At 40.9% G+C, this 14,479-nt stretch overlaps 1 protein-coding gene across 1 annotated transcript; it reads left to right on the top strand.

Moving 5' to 3' along the window:
* The first annotated feature begins 1,138 nt into the window (after positions 1 to 1,138).
* LOC125316500 lies at positions 1,139 to 1,690 on the top strand. Its single transcript, XM_048284859.1, has one exon. It carries the CDS (start codon positions 1,139 to 1,141, stop codon positions 1,688 to 1,690), a length of 552 nt encoding a protein of 183 aa, XP_048140816.1.
* Positions 1,691 to 14,479: the final 12,789 nt, after the last annotated feature.

The following is a 14,479-nucleotide window of genomic DNA, read 5'->3' as shown; positions in this document are numbered from 1 at the left end:
CCATTTTGATCCATTTTTATGCAGTGCAAATCTAACGGTCCATATCCGACTCAACCCATATTCGACCCGACTCGTATTACTTAAGAACTTTTATATTTGACCGAATCATGGAATATTTATTTTTTATAATTTGTTAAGAAAGATGATATTGCTAAAACACTTTAATGCAATATAAATATAGCGAACTTTTTCTTGAATTTTTTGTTCAAAAAATTATTTTTTATTTTATTTTTTGTTATGTTTTCTTTTCCTTTTTTTACTATTTTATTTGTTAAAAACAATTTTATTTTATACTTTCTTTTCATTTTTTCCCTTTGAAATCCGATGGGGGCGACCGGCGGCGGACGGCAGCTGGCGACCTCCCACCTCTTGACAGTTCTTATATTTTTTAACTCTATTTTTCTTTCTTTCTTTTACTTATGAAAAATAGAAATTAAAAATAAAAAAAATATAAACTAATGTACTTGAGGCCCATTTACAACAGGTGCTTGCGAAAGCCGCAGGTCACGCCCATTTTTGATGGGTCGAAAATGGTTTCAAATGTGTAATCCATTTTTCATCCTTCCAATTCAATTTCAACTTTTTGGGCTCATTTTCACTCCGCCCTTTAAAAACTTATGATCCGTATAGATCCCATTTGTACAAAATATGAGTCAGCTCAAATACTCATATTGACAGCGCTAGTCACAACGGAATCAACTCGAGCTCGTATAATTGATGAATTGGCTTTACCATATAAATGTGCTTAGATAGCAATTGATTATGGTCTTGCTATAGATCGACTAGATGACAAAAGGCTAGCTGATGTGCACCTAAATCTTCCTTCCTTGACTAATACCTTAATTAAGCGATGCTAATGAGTATAGTACAGATATAGTAAACAATATCTTGCCAGCTCATTTTGGTACTAAAATCAGGATCCCATTCATTTACTATAGTGGGAATCCATTTCTATCCTTTCCATTTAAATTTATGTTGCAGAATCCTCCATGTCGCAAAATAAAGCTGCAATTAATTGATACATTCCTGTTAAACCTGGGAATTTTACATCTCTCGTTCCTACTTAAGCAGAGATTAACTAGGCTCCTATAAGCATGATTCAACCATTCCTCCAAGTTCAGATAGAGGAAAGAAAACGATGGCGACATCTTATGCTCTTTGTCTCTTCTGCAATCTCACATTCTTCACCTGTCTTGCATCGATCATGATTGGATCCTCGGTCATCACCGCCGATTCCGACCTAGTCGAGCGAATGTGCGGCCGGAGCTGCAGCCGGGCAACGTCCTCTGACAAGTTTTGCAAGGACGCTCTCAACTCTGATTGGCGCACACCGGGTGCTGATGCGACTATACTAGCCTATGTGGCCTTCGGTTTGGCGCATCTCAACGCTTCGAGCACCCAAGACCAGATAACTTCGCTGCTAAGTAACTCGACTGGTCCGGTGCGCCAGCACCTCGAGCAATGCCTCCTAGATTATGCAACAGCCTTAAATAACACTGAAGAGGCTTTAACCGACTTGGATTGGGAGGAATTTGGCAGATTGACCTCCTTTGCTGCTACGGCATGGGAGCAAGCGAAGAACTGCGAATCGGCCTTTAATGGAACAAAATCTCCATTGACTGATAACAACAACAATCTGTTCGGGCTTTCAGAGATTTGTGTTTGTATTTCGCAGCAGCTCATTGTCTGACCTAGAATTTTTGTACCTAAAAATTGCATAACTTCACTAATAAAACATTTGTTTATCAAGTTGTCATGTTGTTGGTTCTTGGAGCATGGAGATTCGAGTCCTCTTCAAAGCATAATATTGAGAGATCATGGTTTGATTTTTTATGGGTATGAATTTTTTTTTCCCTTTTTTGGTGAAAGAGGCTTCAAAGCCGTTTCGGCCTTAGAATCGCGAATGGAACTATCCTCGGGCAGATTCTATGTTTGCGGACTCGGAAATAGTAGCAGCTTCCCAAAATAGGTTAAATCTAGTTCTCGGATTGAACCAGAGGCAATGCTCGCCCCTATAGTCAGTGCTGTAGTTTGTTCTCATTTATCGCGAGTTTCGCTTCAATCTCTCGATCCGATTCACATTCCAAAAGTGACGCATGGACCAAGTTTCGTTGCACGGGTATGTTTGGATCTCGAATGCATTTAATGAAAAGAAACTAACATCTGGCTCACTAGCTCAGATTCAGGACTGATTTCCTGCCTCTGAATAGCTGCTACGAAAATTCAACAGGTGATGCAAGCATTTAGTGTCGGCATCATGCGTCAACTCCATATGGCTTTGGTCAAGAAAAAGCAGATAACATTCACTTAAGAGTGTTTTGTGAACACACATCCAAAGCATCGGAGTAAAATAAATCCCAAAAGACTTGAGGGGATAGAGGTTCCGATTGCTAGGTAGGTTTCTTTTTCTTTGGGCCTTTGCAACTTTGTAAGTCTCTCTATTGCAATGAGCCAACTTTGTATCCATCTACTTTGGACAGCCGATGCACCAAGCAACTTTGTATCCATCTACTTCAAAAATACTAGTAACTGAAGCTTGTGCCTCTGCGATACTCCTCATCAATTAACATGGAGTAACAACAATAGTAGCAGTATAGAAAGCATGCTTCTTTCTATCTACTACTTTGATAAACATATCAGCTGGATTCTTTGATCATCAATCTTTTGTAACTTTAATTCATTATCTTTTAATTATGGCCTGATGAAGTAATAACGTTCCTTGATATGTCTAATCATTGATTGATAAGCTGCATTCTTTGCTAAGTGTACTGCACTTTGACTATCACTCCATAGTATGCTCACTGACTGTTTTTGATATAGCTCCTCCATGTAATCTTGTAAAAACATGATTTCCTTGGAGGCTTCTGTGATCGCCATGTACTTCGCTTCTATCGTCATAGAGCCACTACTTTCTATAGTTGAGATGTCTAACTCACTGATGTACATGTAACTGTAAAGACATATCTAGTGGTGCTCTTACCACTATCTCAATTACTTAAGTGATCTGCATCTACATAACTCTGCAACTCTATAGATGTAACTCAATAACAAAGAGCGTAATTTGATATACCTGCTAGATATCTTAATATCCATTTTACTTGATTCCAATGCTCTCTTCTCGGGTTCTGCAAATATCGACTCACAACTTCCATTGCTTATGCAACGTCTAGTCTCATGCCCACCATGTCATACATCAAACTTCGCATTGCTGATGCATATGAAAGTATTGCCATCTCATCTTTCAAAGCTTGAATACTCCGACACATAAACTTAGATAGTTTGAAGTGACGCAAGAGATGCTTGTCAAATTATCAATGTAAGGAATACCGTTACCATCAAGTCAAGTGAAGTCATCTTCTTGTTTCCTCAGCAACATATCCCATGGTTTTCATAATAAGCAAGTCTGTCTGATCTTATCCGTGAATCCCTTCATCATTATGCTCATTCATCTAAATTCCGTCATGCCCAATTCTGCTGTCAATGGTACGGTTAGATTTTGGTGTTTCAATGCTTCAAGAAATCCTAAGAAAAAGCAAAAACCGGTACGTTTGCCTGTCGCACTTCATTGCACATTGGATCACTCTGATTCCCAATGAATTTCGCTATCGTTCTTGTTCACCTTTGGTTGACAATTTCTGTTTTCATTTCCAGAGGGTGCTTCTCGATTTCTTTCCACGCATTGGATGATCACTCTATTTATCATTTCCAGTGTGCCCGTAGTTGTTACCGAATCGGACAATAATTATGTTAAGAGTTGCGATGGAGAAATGTCTGGTTGTAGCACCTGAAGGGTGAAAGACAGAGAAGATAGTAAGACAATTGCAGCATGTTTGTCCCTTGTATGAATTGCATTGCTGAGCACGAATATCAGTTGACTGGATTTGATAAAATGTGGTAGCTTAGAGCTGACTTGGCCACGATTGCTGGTAAGGGCACGGGCGATCGCAAATCGGCCTTGAGGAGAACGCCTTTATTAATTTCCGATAATCATAGGGATCTCTACTGCCTCTCGGAAACATGTGTTGCTGTCGCTAACTTCTTTCCCACACAAGATTGATCACTGTCGGTCCATCACTTTAGGCATGCGATGCTGACTAGACCAATAGTCTATTGTCGGTGTTCTTCGTCATAGCTAGAGGTGTCAAACAGGTTAAATGAGTTGAATATGGTCTGACCCGTATTGACTCATTTTCATACTGTACAAATCTAACAACCTATACCCGACCCGAACCGTATTACTTAAACATGTCTATACTTAACCAAATCATGAAATTTTTGTTTCTTATAATTTGTAAAGAAAAATGATTTGCTAAAACACTTTAATGCAATACAAATGTGGGGAATTTTTTTTAAAATTTTTTTGTTAAAAGATTATTTTAAAATAATACTTTCTATTTTATATTTATTTTACATTTTATTTTCCTTTTTTCCCTTCGAAATTTGGTGGCGGCGTCCGACGGCAAATGATGGCAGGTGGTGGTCGAGGGTAGCGGATGGAGGCAATCGGGGGCTGCTGGTGGCGACGATGGATGGAGGCGATAGGGGGCTGCTAGCGGAGGCGGCTAACTGCGGTCGGCAACATTCCATTCCATCTCTTGAATAGTTATATTTTTAGCTTTATTTTTCTTTCTTGTAATTATGAAAAATTAAAATTAAAAAATAAAAGACATAAACTAATATACTCGAGGCACATTTACAACTGGTGCTTGTGAAAGCTTCAGGCCACGCCCATTTATGATGGCTCGAAAATGAGTTCAATAGCGGTAACCCATTTTTCACCTATTTGATTCAGTTTTAACTTTGCGGCCCCATTTTCACTCTGCCCTTTAGAAACTTATAGCCCATTTGTCCAAAACATGGGTCAGAAAATGGGTCATGGATCCATATTGATGGCTTTAGTCACAACGGAATCGACTCCCCGCTCGTGTAATTTATGAATTGGCTTTATCATATAATGTGCTTAGATAGCAACTGACTATGGTCTAACTATAGATCGAGTAGATGGCAAAAGACTCGCTGATATGCACCTAAATCTTCCTTCCTTGACTAATACCTTAATTAGGTGATGCTGATGAGAATAGGACAGATATAATAAACAACATCTTGCCAGCTCATTTTGGTACTAAAATCAGGATCCCATTCATTTACTATAATGGGAATCTATTTCTATCCTTTCCATTTAAATTTATGTTGCAGAAGCCTCCATGTCGCAAAAATAAAGCTGCAATTAATTGATACATTCCTGTTAAACCTGGGAATTTTACATCTCTCGTTCCTACTTAAGCAGAGATTAACAGGGCTCCTGTAGGCACGATTCAACAACCATCCCCCAAAATTCAGATCAGAGAAAAGAGAACGATGGCAACATCTTATGCTCTTCTTCTCTTCTGCAATCACCATTGGATCTTTGCTCGTCGCCGCCGATTCCAAGCTAGTGGAGCGGATATGCAACCAAACAACACCCTATTACAAGTTTTTCAAGGACGCTCTCAACTCTGATCCGCGCACATTGGGCGCTGATGGGGCCAAACTAGCCTATGTTGCCTTCAGTTTGGCGAATCGCAACGCTTCGAGCACCCAAGACCAGATAACTGCCCTACAAAGTAACTGTTAATGCTGATTAAGGATCAGCTATCACAATTTTCTGCACTTGCATAGAGAGAGATGGAATAGAAGACCAGAAACCTTAACTTTGAAAACTGTCAAGTACAAGCTTAATAGGAACCTGTTTTGAACTGCACACAAACGTGCAAAAAACTGACTTGTTCCACTTCCTAGAAAATAGCTAACAAACTACCTAACAAATCAAACTTGACTGCAAAACAGAAAAAAAAGAACTAAAACAACAAGAAAAACAGCAGCAGCACTGGGACACAGCTCCAACAAACTCCTCCTTGGATCAGTTGCTGCTGCAAACTCCAATTTTCTTCCTTAACAGCTCAAATCTTTCAACCTGAAGTGGCTTTGTGAACATGTCTGCAAGCTGATCTTCTGATTTGCAATAAACCAACTTAACTTCACCACTTTGTTGCACTTCACGTAGAAAGAAGAATTTGATCTTAAAATGCTTGGTTTTGCCATGGAAAACTGGATTCTGTGATATTGCTAAAGCAGCCTGATTGTCCACATAAACTTCAATGCAATCACGAGAACTCAACCACGGATCCTTCATTATCTTCTTCAGCCACAAAACTTGATTTGCAGCTGCAAGAGCTGCTATAAACTCAGCCTCTGCAGTGGGCTGAGCTACAATCTCCTGCTTTTTGGAACACCAAGAGAAACAAGCGGAACCAAGAGTGAAACAGTACCCGGATGTACTCTTCATGTCATCTACTGAGCCAGCCCGGTCACTATCAGAAAAACCCCGCAACTTAAACTTCTGGCCTTTCCTAAACTTCACACCAAAGAACAATGTTCCTTTGATGTATCTCAAGACCCTTTTTGCGGTGACCAAATGTAACCGACTAGGACTACTCATGAACCTGGATAAAACACTCACAACAAATAGAATGTCCGGTCTAGTTGCTGTGAGATACATGAGACATCCAATCAAGCTTCTATACATTGAAGCATCTATCGCTTGTTCCATCATTCTTTTGCGGCTTCTCCTTAACGACCATAGGAGTGCCGACACTTCTACAATCTTCCATCCGAAACTTCTTCAAAATTTCCTTCATGTATTTCTTTTGGCGGATGAAAATCTCATGTGAAGTTTGTTTGATTTCCAAACCTAGAAAATAAGCCATATGTCCCAAGTCTGACATCTCAAAAGCTGCAAATGCACCTTGCTTCACCCTCTCTATCGGTTCCACATTATTCCCCGTCACCAACAAATCATCTACATAGAGTGACAGAATTACAACACTGTGATTCACCTTCTTGACATAAAGAGTGAACTCACTCAAGCTTCTTGCAAAGCCAAAATCCTGAGATATCTGTCTATCTTTCCATACCAAGCTCTTGGAGCACCTTGATCCATACGAGCTTTCCTCAATTTGTATACCTTCTCTTCTTGCCCTTTGGCATTGAAGCCTTCAGGTTGTTCAACAAAAATCTCCTCTTCGAGCTCTCCATTCGAAAATGCAGACTTGACGTCTAGTTGAAATATAGGCCACTCCTTCTCTCGCTGCAACACTAAAAGTAGCCTGATTGTATCAAGTCTTGCAACGGGCGCAAAAGTTTCAGAATAATCTACTCCCCATATCTGAGGATAGCCTTTCGCAACTAGTCTAGCTTTGTGTTTATTGACGGAACCATCGGGATTAAGTTTTTTTTTGAACACCCACTTAACCCCAATCACACTTGTCATATGGTCCGTCAACAAGCTCCCATGTGTGGTTTTTCTAAATCATTGTCAACTCCTCCCGCATTGCTGCAATCCACTTCTGATCCTCCTTAGCTTCCACAAAGTTAGCTGGTTCAAGCACTACCACATTGCTTCTTTCATAAACTTCAGCAAGTGACCTTGTGCCTCTTATTGGCATATCATCCATAGTATCTTCTAATCCATTCACAACTTCATTAACCTGTACGGTTGTTGTAGGTTGTTGTTCTGCAGATTTCTTCTGTCTTGCATTCTTTTCTTCGATCCAATTCCACTCATCTTCTTCTAGAAAAACAACATCTCTACTCACAGTCACCTTCCCCGTCATAGGCTGAAAAATCCTGTAAGCCTTTGATTGGAGACTGTATCCAATGAATACTCCAGGCTCGGCTCTTTGATCCAACTTGTCCCTCTTGACCCGAGGAACATGCGTATAACACAAACACCCAAAAACTTTTAAATTCTTTACATAAGGTTTAACACCATACCAAACTTCAAAAGGTGTTGACCTCTCTAAGGCCTTTGTGGGCAATCTATTCAACAAGAACACTGCAGTGTTAGCCGCCTCAGACCAGAACTTCTTAGGTAACATCTTCTCCTGCATCATACATCCGGCCATTTCCATAATGCTTCTGTTTTTCCTCTCACCGACCCCATTCCGTTGAGATGAATAGGGGGCGATGAAATGCTGCATAATGCCTGCTTCCTCACAGTTTAACTTAAACTTGTGAGCAAGATACTCAGAACCATTATCAGACTTGAGCATTTAGATTTTCTTCCCACTCTGATTCTCAACTAAGGCTTTGAACTTCACAAACACATCAACAACTTCAAACTTGGCTTGCAGAAAGTAAATCCAGCTCATTCTAGTCATGTCATCTGTGAAAGTAATGAAATACCTGCTACCATTGAGAGATGACTCGGACATAGGTCCACATAAGTCTGTGTGGACTAATTGCAGCTTCTCACATGCTCTCCAACCTCCTCCTTTGAAAGGAAATCGGGCTTGCTTGCCAAGAAGACAAGTTACTACCTTTGTGGAAATTCCTCCTCCAAACTTGGCAAGTCATCCGCAAGCTATTCCTCTGCATAAACAACATGTTCTTCCAGTGAACATGTCCAAGCCTTTTATGCCATAGCTCTGCATTTTCTTCTTTGCACTTCAAAACCATTTGTTGCATTTCTCGTGGCTTGAACATGAAGCACTTGTCTTTCATTGGCATTCTCGGTACTTCCTTGCTATCTGCATTATCAATAAGGCATTCCTCTCCTTCAAACTTCACTTTATAGCCCCTCTCAACTAATTGGCCAACACTCAACGGATTCCGGTCTATTTTTGGCACAAAGAGAACATCACTAATCAGCTTCACATCCCGATTTCCTTCAATAGCCACTGTACCCTTCCCTTGCACTTCGATATACTGTCCATTGCCAATTCTGACTTTGGACCTGACCGACTTGTCTAGACTCCTAAACAGCTTCAAATTGCTAGTTATATGATTGGTACAGCCACTATCCACCAGCCATGCATCATTCTCAACGGGAGAACCAGAATAGGAAGCCACAAACAAGCGTTCTTCTTCGGTCTCATTCACTGCTATCTGTGCTTCTCCCGCTTCTTGGTGATTGTTCTCTTTGCGGATTGCTTCCATGTGACCCATCTTGTGACATCTTATGCACTTAGCATCAGGCCTCCTCCAGCATCTAAAGGACCGATGAGTAGTTCCGCCACAGTGTTGACAAGGCTTCTTGTTCTTCTTCCATTTGCCGGACCCACTAGAACTTCCTTCTTTCGCTACAAACTTGGAGTCACCTGCATTTCCTTTGGGCTGATTCCATTTCTTCCCTTTGCCTCCATCATTGAACTTCACTTTAGCTTGCATTGCACCCTCTATAGGCTCTTCTCTTCTCATCGGTCTTCTTTGCTCTTGTGCCCGTAGGGCACTTAACAATTTCGCAAGCTCTATGTCGGCTAAATCTCTTGTATTTTCCAGAGAAGCTATGGTGGCTTCAAACTTCTCTGGAAGAGACACCAGGATCTTCCGAACCAGCCTTTCATCCTTCAAGTCAGTCCCTAAAACTACGATCTTTTCAGCTATCTCAATCAGCCTATCAGAGTATTCCTTCACCGACTCTGAATCCTTCATCCGTTGTCTCTCAAACTCCCTTAAGAGATTCAGCACCTTCATGCTTCTTATCTTCTCATCTCCCTCGTATTCATTCTTCAAGCAATCCCATATTGCCTTTGCAGAATCACATCTCATGATCCTTGTGAAGATATGGGGTGAGACAAGAAGATACGGGCAAGTCTTTGCCTTGGCCTTCCTTGTGGTTCTCTCTTTATGGAACTTTATCTGATTCAAGGTCGGATTGTTTGGAAGCGGAGCAATCTCATAATCATTCTCCACAGCCTCCCATAGATCATGACCCTCCAAGAATGTTGTCATCTTGACAGCCCAAGCTTGATAATTTTCCCCGGTAAAGACCGGAGTAGCCATTGTAGAGAATCCACTTGATCCCGCCTCCATAGCTTTGTCTTTGCGGGCTCGCTTACCCTTACTTCACGGTTTGCATGCTCGCTTACCCTCACTTCACAGTCCCTTAAGATCCCACAGAAGCTCTGATACCACTGTTAATGCTGATTAAGGATCAGCTATCACAATTTTCTGCACTTGCATAGAGAGAGATGGAATAGAAGACTAGAAACCTTAACTTTGAAAACTGTCAAGTACAAGCTTAATAGGAACTTGTTTTGAACTGCACACAAACGTGCAAAAAACTGACTTGTTCCACTTCCTAGAAAATAGCTAACAAACTAACTACCTAACAAATCAAACTTGACTGCAAAATAGAAAAAAAAGAACTAAAACAACAAGAAAAACAGCAGCAGCACTGGGACACAGCTCCAACAGTAACTCGACCGGTCCAGTGCACCCGCACCTCGAGCAATGCCGCCTAGATTATGCAACGGCCATTGTGAAAACTACACTAGCTTTAACCGACTTGGATTGGGAGACATATGGCAGATTGAGCTACTTTGCTTCCATGACACGCGACCAAGCGAAGGACTGCGAATTGGCCTTTAGGGGAGCCAAATCTCCGTTGACTGATAACAACAACAATATTTACGGGCTTTCAGTGATTTGTGTTGCTCTTGCAAAGTGGCTCAATGTCTAACCATATCTTTATAATAATATCTCAAAATTGCACAATTTCACTAATAAAACATTTGTCTGTGGAGCTGTTAAGTTGTTTGTTCATGGAGACCATGGTTTGATTTCTATGGGTACAAAAATTGTTTTTTTATTTCCTTTTTTGGTAAAAGAGGCTTCAAATGCCGTTTCGGCCTTAGAATTGGGAATGGACCTATCATGTGGGCAGATTCTAGGTTGGCGGACTCGGAAACGGTGCCACTTGTCCCAAATAGGTTCGATCTGGTTCTCGGATTGAACCAGAGGCGATGCTCACCCATATAGTGCACGCTTGACTTTGTTCTCATTTTATCGCGAGGTTCACTTTGATATCTCGATCCGCCTCACATTCCAAGAGCGATGCAAGGACCAGGTTTCAATGAAAAGAAACTAACATCTAGCTTACAAGCTTAGATTCAAAACAGATTTCCTACCTCTGAGTAGCTGCTACGAAAATTCAACAGGTGATGCCTCATCCTGTTAAACATCATTGAAAGGCTGGATCTTTTGCTTTTGGGTTCAAGCATTTATTGCCGGCATCATGCGTCAACTCCATTTGTTTTTTGGTCGGAAAAAGCAGATAAAATTCACTTAAGAGAGTCTTGTGAATACACACCCAAAGCATCGGTAAAATAAATCGCAACTTTGTTGATCTCTCTATTGCAATGGGTCAACTTCAGGTTTGAAAATAACTCCTCCTCCTCCTCCTCCTCCTCCTCCTTCTTGTCATTGGTTGCTGTCACGTTCATTGACTATGCAAAATTCGCCATGGTTAATGTCGTGAAAAGGTAGTGACGCTATCACGGGGGCATAATCTCTATGTTCATATGCACATTTGTTTCAACTCCTACACAAACCTTGGAGTTTTTTTTAATGATTTCGGCATATGCCTGCATCGGCCCGGACAAAGAAAGAATCACAGAGATATGAACTCTATGAGTTCATGGAAATTTTTGCCAGCAAACTGAATTATTGCGTGACATCGATGTAGTTTGCTGCATTATAAGTGGAAGTGGGGCTTTGACAAAGACATGTCTCCGGTGAGTTTTTGATACTTTTCCTACTGTGGCTTGCTCTCCAAAGCTTCATATATCTTGTCACAGAGATTATGCTGGTCCATCACCTATTTCATAGTCCAACAGTGTAACAAGATACAGAGATTGACAAAATATGCCAAGTTTTAGCAGTTTGGAAATTTCTCAACACATTTTGAGCTCTCAAATCTATTTGGACAAATTAGCGAGAAAGAATTGCAACCTGGGCAGATTGTCTCTTTGTTAAGTAATTGCAGTTCCGTTTAAGCGATGTTCTGATCTGGGCTCGACAGGAGCTTCTTGCAGGGTACAAGTCTAGTGAACTGGTGCTCATGATGCCCTTTGACAGAAGTTCATTTTGGAAGTAAACGTGGACATCTCCTAGTTTTCTGGCTCAGCATGATGCCCTTTCCTGATCCACCTGAATGGTCCAATGATGCATTCTAGCATGTTGATTCTAAAAAAGCCTAACAACAAAATGAGCTTGCTTTAATATCTCTTTTTCTTGATTCCCCTATCAACCAAGAGATGCTTATCCAATTAACAATGTAAGGAATACCATGACCATCAAGTCAAGTATAGGTCATCTTCTTGTTTGCACAGTGAAATCTCACATGAATTTTTCTTTTGAAGTAAGGCTGTCTGATCTTGTCCACCAATCCCATCTGGATTTCACTCAATGATATACATTTTTCCTGTCCAATTCTGCTGTCTATGGTACAGTCAGGTTTCGGTGTTTCAATGCTTTATTAAATACTAAGAAAAAGCAGGAACCCAGCATACTTGCCCGTCGCACCTCATTCCACATTGGATTGTTCCGATCGTGAATTTCACTTACGATCCTGTCCACCCTTTTTTTTTTTTTTGCCAGCTTTAGTTTTCATTCCACGGAGGTTGCTTCTTGATTGTTTTCCCCACATTGGATGATCACTCTATTAATCCTTTCCAGTGTGCTCGTAGTTGTTACTGAATCGGACAATTAGTTCGTAATAAGTTACGGCGTGGTAATGTCTTATAGAACTTGAAGAGTGTGAGAAAAAGAAGATAGTGTGGTAGTTACAGCATATTTGTCCCTTATTGATTGAGAACATAACGCTGAAAGCCTTGTGCAATCTAGCTTCAAATGATTCGTCTTAACGTGTTAGCACTGTGAATTTCATTTCTCTCAGTTTCCAAAGTTTTTGGCAGAGGTGATTCTGCTCGTATTTGTTCAAGTTAGAAAAGCAGATCTCAGCCATCTTCATAATCCAAAAGCAACATAAGACGATGACAGCATCTTGTTCATGTCACATTCTGTCTCCTTTGCGCTTGTCATCCGTCAGTCTGCTCGTGATGGCCATGTCCGAGGTAGTCAACAACGTCGGCAAGCAAGCAACCAACTACACATTCTACACTACGAAGCACGAACCTCTGTATTCCGGTCTGCGGGCACCTGATGCTAATGACTACACACTGGCCTGCATTGTCTGTGGCTTGGTTTATCATACATCTTTGATCGCCCAAGATTGTGTAATCTTCGACGCTAACTAACATCACCGGTCCGAGCAAGGACCCGTCAGTCCACCAGCACATCCAGCAGTGTCGAAACGTTTGTAAGACCGGTTCTATTGAAACTTGAAGAGGCACTAGCTGACTTGCTCTCCAAGAGCCTCTTTGGATTGGCTGACTTGGCGATGATTGCTAGTAAGGCACGGACAATTGCAAACAGGCCTTCAGGAGACGGCCTTCATCATTGTCCGACACTCATAGGGTTCTTGAAGGCCTCTTGGGAACATGTGTTGCAGTCAATAAGGTCCTTGCTACACAAGATAAATCACTGTCATTCCATCACTTTAGGTGCATGCGATGATGATTGAACTAATCGCCTATGGTTGACCTTTTTCGTCATAACGGAATCCACTCGAGGTCCTTCAAATGATGAGTTGCTTTGTCGTGTTAAGGTGCTTAGATAACAACTGACCATCGTCTTAACGCAGATGGATTTGTTGGCAAAAGACTAGCTGATATGCACCTAAAATCTTCCTCCGTGGACTGATTACCTTAACCAAGCGATGCTGATTGTTGTAACAAATGCGAAAAGCAAACACAAAACACAAGGATTTACGTGGTTCGATCAAGGTGACCTACGTCCACGGGCGAGGCAAAACAAGATTCTACTATAATAAAAGAGAGTACAGATTACAAAAGTCGATCTTATCGATCGAACAAAAGCACATGGCTTACGGGTCTCTCGTGTAAGAAAAATCCTCAATCTAAACGAAAAAACCCTAGCCGCAGTATAAATAAGCCCAAAAAAAATTTCTCGGGAGCGTTGCCCCCGAACCCCCATAGAGATCTGTTCGTACCGCTGTAGAGATTTATTCGCTTGCTCCGAGTTGGGCATATTGGCCCAACTCTCCGCGTCATAAACTAAATCTCAATTTTTTTCTCCACTTTTGGACTGCACAAAAAAATATGTCGGGTTAGGTGATGAATCGGATCGAGTACATAAAATTCAAGACATATTTAACACTAATCAACATAGGACAGGTGTAGCAACTAGCATATTCCTAGCTCATTTTTGGTACTAAAATCAGGATCATAACAATTTGCGTTGAATCGCTGGGATTATATATAATGGTGATTTATTCAAATCCTTTAGAACGATTTTTAACCATATGATCTCTCAATCAATTGTTGCTTTATGAAAAACACGCGATAGTGGTGTGTGAATCTACGATTGAGATTGTACCGTCCTTGACAAGATTGTCAGGAAAGCATTTTCCAATCCCTTACATCCAAAATAATGTGGCATATTCCTCCTTGGAAATCAAAATGTTCCAAATAAAGCTGCAATTAGTTGATGCAACACTGATAATCCTGGAAATTTACATCTCTTGTTCCTATTTAAGCAGAGATTAATTGTGCTCCTGTAAGCACAATTCAACATA

The sequence above is a fragment of the Rhodamnia argentea genome, chromosome 9, assembly GCF_020921035.1.
Source record: "Rhodamnia argentea isolate NSW1041297 chromosome 9, ASM2092103v1, whole genome shotgun sequence".
In the NCBI taxonomy this organism is placed as follows: Eukaryota; Viridiplantae; Streptophyta; class Magnoliopsida; order Myrtales; family Myrtaceae; genus Rhodamnia; species Rhodamnia argentea.
The sequence above is the reverse complement of the archived record's forward strand: the minus strand, read 5'-3'. Positions and strand labels throughout refer to the sequence as shown.

Bases quoted from the DNA above. Each gene is read 5' to 3' on its own strand.
- LOC125316500 (XM_048284859.1), top strand. From the start codon at position 1,139: ATGGCGACATCTTATGCTCTTTGTCTCTTCTGCAATCTCACATTCTTC.